At 36.3% G+C, this 10,179-nt stretch overlaps 1 protein-coding gene across 1 annotated transcript; it reads right to left on the bottom strand.

Moving 5' to 3' along the window:
• Nucleotides 1–346: 346 nt before the first annotated feature.
• Nucleotides 347–2,324, bottom strand: LOC135196589 (waprin-Phi3-like). The gene is made up of 3 exons (XM_064223433.1): nt 2,131–2,324; nt 965–1,065; nt 347–595 (listed from the first exon to the last, which is right to left on the bottom strand). Exons 1-3 carry the CDS (start codon nt 2,182–2,184, stop codon nt 460–462), a joined length of 291 nt encoding a protein of 96 aa, XP_064079503.1. The 5' UTR covers nt 2,185–2,324; the 3' UTR covers nt 347–459.
• Between the last annotated feature and the right edge of the window lie 7,855 nt (nt 2,325–10,179).

Below are 10,179 nucleotides of genomic sequence, written 5' to 3'. Positions count from 1 at the left end.
ACACACACACACACATATACAGATCACCTTTAGCAACAATTACATGGCAATATTAACAGGATATAACCATTGTACAGATGATAAGAAAGTGTTCAATACTCGTAATACCATTTATTTTATATAAGGCAAAAAACAATTTTGATACAATAGTTGAAAAAAAATCACCAGCTTCTGCTCAGAATTATTGTCACAATTTACAATAATATGGTCGATGTATATATATATATATATATATATATATATATATATATATATATATATATATGTGTGTGTGTGTGTGGTGTGTGTGTATATATAATGTATATATATATATATATAATATATATATATATATATATGTGTGTGTTGTGTGTATGTATTATGTATGTATGTATCTATATGAACGTTAGATGCAAGTGAACCTCTTTGGAGCTAGAAAGTCGTCATTTTCATGTGCACACGTTGATGTTGCTTCAGGATTCAACCTGTGTGAGGGTTAGTGCCATGTCGAGGATCATAGCAGTACGTTCCACAACAGGCTCCAGTTGGGCAGCAAATTAGATGACCTCTGCAATCCTTGTCAGTCTCACAGGTCTTCGGGATTCCAGTATCGGAGCTGAAATCGCAAAGGTCTTTCAAGGAGAGGAACAGGAAACATGAGGGTAATTCATTATTGAAACATGGAACAGTACTTCCTTTTTATATGGTGAGATGATGGTACACACACACACACACACACACACCACACACACACACACACATATATATATATATATATATATATATATATATATATGTGTGTGTGTGTGTGTGTGTGTGTGTGTGTGTGTGTGTGTGTGTGTGTGTGTATGTATGTGCGTGTGTGTGCGTTTGTATGTTTAGGAAAAATGACTGCCTATTCATGAGGAAGGAAAATGAGGTCAAGTGAACACTTCCTTTAGAGGGTTGCGGTGAGAGAAGAGGATCCGGAGAGGTGATTACTTACCCTCCTGGAGGAGGCGCTGGTAGCAGGGGACACCCATTAGGAGCTGTGGGGGGTCCTTTTGGACTTGGTGAAGCCTCGATGTTTTCAGTCATCGTCCCGAGCTGTTGAGAATTCAAAATATTTTAATTGATTTTTTTTTTTATTGTTCAGAAGATAGATTCGAGACTGATTCTTGCTAACGATATAGAACTACCTTTAACTGTCAGATGACTACCTAGTCTTAATATCTGAGAGAGAGAGAGAGAGAGAGAGAGAGAGAGAGAGAGAGAGAGAGAGACTAGGTAACACTAAGGAAACCTAGTTACCACTTTCCATTCTCATTGAAAAAGCTACGTATCATTCTAACTTATATCCAACTGTTTTTCTGTATTAGTCGTATATATACTTTTTCTCTGTATTCTGCTACAAATGCTCACAATCATACAATGATTCACTTCCATATCCATTAATGACCTATTCTCACCCCAGAGTTACTTTTCATAGCTTAAAAATCGTTGCTGCTCTCTCTCAAAGATTGGGATTACCTTTACTGCTTTGCAACAAAGCACTTCAACTGATGTATTCATAGATGACCAATATTATCCACTGGAATATTCGTAAATATTCATTTATTTTTTTCTCTACTGTACCTTTCTGCCAGCCATATTCGAGTTGTATTGTTATCTTAGTATGTTTAGTCTTACATTCCCTACCTGATTACCAGTTAGACATCTAATTGCAATTTATGTCTTTATCTCGGTACCGAATTTCTATTGGAAGACTTTCATGACACTGCATTGGCATTCTCCACCTTATCTGTGAGCTGGATTTGAAAGGACACCTTCAGCAGGTATAACAAACAAAGACAAAAACATACAGAAACCTGTTTTTATTTCAAAATCTATTTTATCTTCATACTTGAATTCTAATCCATTTATTAATATGGTAATTATTGCTCTCTTTTAACCAAACATTGAAAAGTCCTCTTTCAGTTTTATTTACTTCTTTCACCCAAGACTTCAGACTTGCTTACGAATCGATATTATTTTTCTTTAAATGAAAATTAGCTTTCTTTCCTTATCTCTCTCCCCCAAACCTCGAAAGTGATCTCAGCCAGAAAACAAACTGAAATGTTCTCTGAGAATAAAATAATCTTAGAAGAAACACTAAATCCAACGATAACTCACCACAAGGATGATCGCAAGCAATCCCAGGAAGCAATGATTCCAAATACTTCCCATTGCGGCAACTTCCAATCTCCAAGTAAACAAGAAAAGTCTCCGAAAGTGGGTAGTGATGTTCGTGTCAGCAAAGCGGTCTCCGCCTTCACAAGGACGTTATTGGGTACCCGATCGCGGTTTAATGACGACTGTGAAGGCTGAAGTCCTCTATTTATAGCGAGCAAGGAAATGCTGGGTTGCCACATCTACCTCGGGCGAAGTTATTGATAATCCACTTCTGGTTTCCCCACTTTGTTACATATTTTTGTCTAATTTTTTTTGCAAAGTTGCTGTCTGTTAGTTGCTTGGCGTCGTATTCGTTCATATTTCCTCTGTTATTATATGAATCAACGAGTTACTGAATAACCTTTCGCAGAACACTCCTCTGGCTGAAAAGTATGCAACATTTTTCTTTGCATCTAAAGTAAGATATCATGGATTGTCTGGCTTATTTAATGTAGTTATCCTTCATTCAACAGAAAACGACAATCCTAAATACATTTTTCTTAAGAAATCTAAAAACGGGTTTAGTTATGAGATGTGAGCAGCAGAATTTTTTTTGGGGTGCATGTCCATTATCATAAGAAGTTCGTCCTCTCTCTCTCTCTCTCTCTCAAACAGTAATGACACAAAGGAATTTTCCTAATGTACACCTGCTCTGCAAGCAATCGGCGCTTATAATCCACCTGCTTTTATTGATTGATTGATGCAATCATGTACCATGGCGTCACAACAAGTTAGGTCATCGACGCCGACCGGCTTTTATCTGGTTAGCTCAATTCGGATTTTATTTACTAGATGCTGAAAAAATTCAGTAAAATAAAAAATCATCATAAAATTTCCTCTACGGGAAATAACAAAGAAGTTAGCATGGCCGGATATCCTTCCTGATATTCGGATCAAAACGATACCCGTCTCAGAAACATCCCGTAATACTATCGTTATTTTTCATTGTAGAACAAAAGTAAGATCATATTTGGAATCCTCGTGAAAATTTCTATCAGAATATTGGTCTCCTTTTTTTTCTGTGAAGAATAAAAAAAAAGTTAGCATGGCCGGATATCCGGATCAACACGGCATTCGTTATAAAAACCTACATATTTGGTCCGACTTTGGTTTAATTCGGTCCAGTACTTTAGCCACCTATATTGAATATACATAGTACATACATAGTACGACAGTCAGCTTCACACACACACACACATATATATATATATATATATATATATATATATATATATATATATATATATATATATAAATATGTATATATATATGTATATATATATATGTATAATATGTATATATATGTATATATATATATATAGTATATATATATATATATATATATATATATATGTGTGTGTGTGTGTGTGTGTGTGTGTGTGTGTGTGTGTTTTTCATGTGTTATATGTGAATGTGTGTATATACATATGTGTGAACATAAATCTTGCCTAGTTTTAGTACAATGATAATGAAAATAGTCCTATCCAAGCGCAATATAATAATAACAATAACAATAACAATAACAATAACAATAATCAATAATAATAATAATAATAATAATAATAATAATAATAATAATAATGATCATTGTCATCTTTATATTATTATTTTGATCTTATTTCTAAGAACTTTTAAGGTTAATGGGACGGGTAACCTATGTTCAGAGAGTGTGTGTGTATATGTGTGTGTGCGTCTGTAAACGAGAGAGAGAGCATGTGCGTCAGAGAGAATAAATGAGATAGTGTGCCGTTATTTCCATGTATAATTACGAGAGAATTGAGAGAGAGTAAATATGTGTGTTAGACTGAGAGAATGAGAGAAAGTATATATGTATTTGTGAGAGAGAGGGAGGGAGAGAGTGTGTGATTTGTGTCTGTATATATACATGTAGAGAGAGAGAGGGAGAGAGAGATAGAGAGTCTAAAGGTTCGAAGAAGAGAGAAAACCAGAGCGAGAGATATGCATATGCGCATGAGAGAGAGAGAGAGAGAGAGAGAGAGAGAGAGAGAGAGAGAGAGAGAGCAGCGCAGATGATTCACCTTGCAGTATCCCACACCGACCGCAGTCGAAGTGTTGTCCTTAGGGTTAACCTTGAAGTCAATAATGAAGGTTCTCTGTTTTCCTAGAATACCGGTTTTTATTTTCTTATTTATTTATGTAATCTATTTTTGGTCAGGCTGTCTCCCAGATCTCGAAATCCGGTAATGACTGGATTCCCTGATCATAACAAAAAGACGCACCTAGTAGATACGCGTGCATACATATATTCACCTACTGGATATATATTATATATATATATATATATATATATATATATATATATATGATATATATATATATATATATATATATATATAATATATATATTATATATTGTTATGGCCTCTGAGAGAGGTCCGCTTCAGGTTCGATATGGAATAAAAAAAAAATATATATTTCAACACCAACAGTTGAAACTGGGATACAAATATAGAAAGAAACACTAACTCAACAAAGGTTTATTTACAAGCTTACTAACAAAGGTAAATGCAGAATGGTATCGTGTCAAAATAGAAAACGGTCATTAGGCTACTCATGCTGAGAAAACTAGAGAGGCTATCAGCTAATACATTATCCTTCTCTCTTACTATTTCCGTTTTCTGAACTCTGATTAAAACTTATAAATACTAAAACACCTCTTGTGTTTTTCTCAAAACTAATCTCACTCAGTAACACTGTTACACGGGCGGAGGCCATGGCACGGGGCGTTGTTTATAATTCTGAAGCAAATCTACATTCATTGCCTTTGCTCTACTCTTACCCACATTAATTCTATAATGTATATTTCCCCTCTTCTCTAAAACTGAAAAAGGACCTTCGAACTTATAAGGTAAAAAGGGACTTTCTCTCGAGACTAGTACTAAAACTTTATCTCTTACACACAAACTTCTCTCTTTTGCTCTAAGATCAAGTTTTCCTTTAATTTCCCCTTGACTTCCTCTTGCGTTTTCTATTGCTAAGTGCCAAGCGCTTCCGTTCTCCTCCGCTAGCTGCCAAACATCTCTTAGATTGTTTTTATAATACCCAAGATTAGTTATGCAATCATCTCTACCCTTACTTCTAGGCAAAGTTCCGAACAAATTTATAAATACATTCTCAAAAGATAAGCCTACTGAAGGAATATTACACAACTGAACTCTGGGAATTACTTGGATCGGTTTCCCGGCAATTTGATATTCATGACCGCGTAAAGCATACCTCTTCACGTCATTTTTCATCTTAGGCCAAAAGTACGCCCTACTAATATACTTGAAAGTTTTATTTACTCCCAAATGTCCTTGCTCATCGTGTGCTAACTTCAAAATTAATTCATGAAGCTTCCTAGAAACTACGAATTTTTCTGTGATTCCCCCTTCACTACCTGACTTAGGACGAACATGACACAAAACTTCGCCCTTTACACAAAAAAGTTTCCTTACACACATCATCGAGATCATCATCCAGCTCACATTCAAAAATTCGGATTAGTGTCTCATCCTCTCTCTGCAACTTGACTAGCTCATCCTTATCCAAAACGTTAGAGCCTAAATCATCACCGTAACTAGGACTAGATACAGGTACATTTACAACATTACTCTCGACAGCTACGCCTTCCCTTTGGCTGTCACTGTCAACGATAGAGTTAGGTCTCTCAGCCACACTCATGCCAAGATCAACCTCGCTACCTCTATCACACTCGTTTGAATCCACGAACTCACTCACGTTCGAATCCACGAACTCACTCTCGTTCGAATCCACGAACAAATTACAACCGTAGTCTACGTCTGTAACTAAACCCGACCTAGTTACTACCATTTCAGGCACTGGAATATTCCTCACAATAGGATTCATATTCTTGGATAAAGCTAAGTCATTACCGACAATAATGTCAACGCCTTCAACAGGCAAACTGTCCACAACGGCAAGTTTCACTTCTCCTGACACTACCTGACTTTCTAAATTCAACTTCAACAAAGGACAAAGAACACAAGTGTTAGGAAATCCACCTAACATGACTTTCTCTTCCATATTGATTTCTGCCCTGTTTGGCACACACTCTCCTCTAATCAGTGAGACAGCAGCCCTTGTGTCTCGAAGCAAGACTACTTCTCTCGAATCTACTCCTCCAAGAGAGGAAACTACGCCTTCCGACAGAAATTCACCTAAAATTTTCCTAGTTTCTTTCATCACATCATTCCTACTTGATGAAAGGTTAACTAGAGACACTGGTTTCTTACCGTCCTTCCTTTCTACTGCACAATTTCTCGCTAAATGCCCTTTCCCATTACATCGGAAACAAGTTAATTCTGAGCCACTAGATGCCATTTTACTCTTACAAACCTTAGACGTATGACCAGGTTTTCCGCATGTATAACAGGAATAGTCACTTTTACTCGCATTGCTATTACTAGGACTGAAACCTTTACTGCTTTGTACTCTACCAGACGAAGGATCCTTTCGTTTCTTACTAACACTCAAATTATGAGTTAGACTATATTCGTCAGCTAGCCTAGTTGCTCCTGCAAAAGATACTTCTCGCCTATCATCTATATAAAGTTTAATCTCAGGGGATACGTTATCTTTGAAGTTTTCTAACAACACTAAGTTCTTCAAACCGTCAAAATCCTCAACCTTAGCAGAAGTTAACCAATCAAAAAACAGCATATCTAACTTTTTACCGTATTCCACATACGTAATATTTTCATCCTTTCTCAAATTTCTAAATTTCTTACGGTACGCCTCCGGTACTAGCCTATATGCGCTAAGAACAGTTTCTTTCACGATATCGTAATCCTCACATTCCTCCTTAGACATGCAACTATATACAGTAAGCGCCCTACCACTCAAAACTGACTGCAAATATAAAGTCCACGTTTCTTTAGGAGAACCTACTCGTTCCATTAACTTCTCAAAACACATGAAATATGTTGTAACATCTTCCTCATCAAACTTTGGTACTAATTTCAACACTGCACTCATATCTAACGTATCAGCTTCGTTTCTGTTCTCGCCTGTCCGACCGTTACGAGTACTTTCCCTTAACCGAGCAATTTCCAACTCATGCACACGCTCTTTCTCTCTCTCTTCCTGCTCATGCATACGCTCTTTCTCTCTCTCTTCCTGTTGCATTACCAACATTTCTCTCTCTTGCTGCATTTTCATTACTTCTCTCTCTTGCTGCATCTTCATTGCTTCTCTCTCTTTCTCTTGCTGCATTATCATTGCTTCTCTCTCTTTCTCTTGCTGCATTTTCATTACTTCTCTCTCAGCCACTCTTTCCTCTCTCTCAGCCGCTCTTTCATCTCTCTCATACTTTTCTCTTTCTTTCTTTTCAACATACTCACGGAGATCATTCCCCTCTAGACCTAGTAGCTTACCTGACTCAATAAACTCTTTCACCATCTCACTCATTCTGATTATTTCTATATCCTCCCTGTTTCAAACTGTTAAAGGGTTGATAACCTAAGCAAGGTTGCCACAATGTTACGGTGTCGAAATATCCTGGCCAAAGGTCGACACAATGTTACGGCCTCTGAGAGAGGTCCGCTTCAGGTTCGATATGAAATAAAAAAAAATAAAAAAATATTTCAACACTAACAGTTGAAACGGGATACAAATATAGAAAGAAACACTAACACAACAAAGGTTTATTTACAAGCTTACTAACAAAGGTAAATGCAGAATTGTATCTCCTATTTACATAAAAAGATAGAATCTTACACTGCAGGAACTGGGGGAACAGTGAGGCAATTCAAATACTTGCTAGTCAAGTTGGTAATTCGAAGCGATGGCTTCTCAAAAGGAAAACGGTGATTGCAGACGTCCTCTTGACTCCGTATTGCAGAAAAAAGTCTACTTGTAAGGCAGGAACTCCCCAAAACATCTAGCAGGACCTTTTCTTCCCTTAAGTCTGCTTGACGTCGAGATAACACGAGATAATTCGTCCACTCCCGAAGACGACTAGACCAGTATCCAACCAACACTCGAGCAACTTCTCTTCTGATCCTTCGTTGGTTCCTTTCTCTCTTATCTCTCACGGATGATCTCTGCTGCTGCTGATCTCTCACTGATAATCTGATCTGTGGCTCTTACTGAGGATATCACTCTGTGACTAACTGGAGTCTCTCTTATACGATCTCTTTCTCTCCAACTTCGACCGTCGTATTTATACGGCACTCAGGGGGCGGAGCCTACGGCGAGCGTCACAGACTCCCGAGTTTACTAGGACTCCCTAGATGAATCTAGACGAGGTATTGCATCAGAAAAGGCGGCATTTCTCCCGACACATTGGCACGTGTTGCGCTCCACAACACGCCCGACGATTCCAGAACAGCCGTGAGAACAGACGCCTCCAACACGGGCGCAAAAGCCTCCTTACTTCCGAACTTCTCGAAAATGCGTTTTCCTTTCCTCTAACTTCCTTTGCTATGAAGCAATAACCATCACACACACACACACACACACACACACACACACATATATATATATATATAATATTATATATATATATATAATATATAATATATATATATATATATATATGTATATATATGATATAATGTGATTAATTACACACACACCCACAACACACCCCCCAAAAAAAAAAATATATATATTATATATAAATTAGATATATATAATATATATATATATATATGTGTGTGTGTGTGTGTGAGCACATGTGTGTGTGTAAGGAATAACTTCGAAAGGTATATTATAAAATATATGAAGATCTGTAGAATTCAAGTCGCATTCCAATAGCGTTTAACATAAAAAGAAATCATCAGAGAGAGAGAGAGAGAGTTTTTAGAGGGCTTGGATCTTATTTCTTTGTCAGATTTGTTCAGTGTTAGCTACAAGTTGAGACGAGTCATTGTAAATAATTAGCGTTATTTGCTTATTGAAATCACCTGTCAATCTTCTGTCTGTGTGTAATTACTAAGTTCGATTCCTGAGTATTGTACTTAGATTGTACTTTCTTCTTCTTTGAAATTGGTGATGACCACTTATGCCTGACGCTAGGTGGGGCGTCAATATTTATACTTGTCCGTTTAAAAAAAAATCGTCTTGACAAATTTCGTTCAGACAAAAATTCTTTGAATGATTGTCAATTATTAAAAATAATATTGATTCGTAACTTTTTTGTCTATATATATATATATATATATATTATATATATATATTTATATATAATATATATATATATATATATATATATATATAGATATATATATTATACATATATATATATATATATATATATATATATATATGTATATATATATATATACTATATATATATATGTATATATATATATATAGATATATATATATATATATATATATATAATATAAATGTCTCAATTACAGCCTCTACTCATTCAAGGTCACTCTTCAATATTGACACTGATCGCTTTCCAAAACCTTAGTTGTTTGACATGCGCCTCATTCTCTCTCTCTCTCTCTCTCTCTCTCCTCTCTCTCTCTTATTGTTAATCAGTTTCAATATTTGTTTAATTGTTTTCAAGATAGAGCATTAAAAATATACTTCTGCTGAATATCAGGGCAATATTTTCCTTATATATGGAACACAAAATTTAGCAAAGAAAGAAGAAAAATCTTTAGTCCACTTATGAGAGAGAGAATGAGGTGCATGGCAAAGAACTAAGGTTTTGGAAAGCGACCATTCTCAATCCTGATAAGTGACCTTGAATAAGTAGAGTGTGTAATGGAGACTTCACGTGTATGCTTTCAACAACCCCACCCCCACCCCCTCCCCAAGAACCCCCACCCTCCCTACGCCGAGACGATGGACTGGTTTAACCTTAACTGATCACAGAATGCAGTTTTGAGCCACGGGATTATAGGATGAAAGCTGCTTCAAAGGTCTTCAGTTGAAATATGCACACCGATGGTGTATAAAAAAGGCTTTGTAGCCGATGAGTCTCATGGTTACAAAAAAATAACTGGAAAATTTTCGTCTCAAGTTAC

The sequence above is a fragment of the Macrobrachium nipponense genome, chromosome 23 (genome assembly GCF_015104395.2).
Source record: "Macrobrachium nipponense isolate FS-2020 chromosome 23, ASM1510439v2, whole genome shotgun sequence".
NCBI lineage: Eukaryota > Metazoa > Arthropoda > Malacostraca > Decapoda > Palaemonidae > Macrobrachium > Macrobrachium nipponense.
Note: the sequence above shows the minus strand (reverse complement) of the source record. Positions and strands in the feature narration are given on the sequence as shown.

Excerpts from the sequence above, each read along its gene's own strand:
- LOC135196589 (XM_064223433.1), bottom strand. The coding sequence starts at position 2,184 with ATGGGAAGTATTTGGAATCATTGCTTCCTGGGATTGCTTGCGATCATC. Across the intron at positions 1,066-2,130 it reads TGCTTGCGATCATCCTTGTG|CTCGGGACGATGACTGAAAA; the intron begins GTGAGTTATCGT and ends AATTCTCAACAG. Across the intron at positions 596-964 it reads CCAGCGCCTCCTCCAGGAGG|CTCCGATACTGGAATCCCGA; the intron begins GTAAGTAATCAC and ends TTGCGATTTCAG.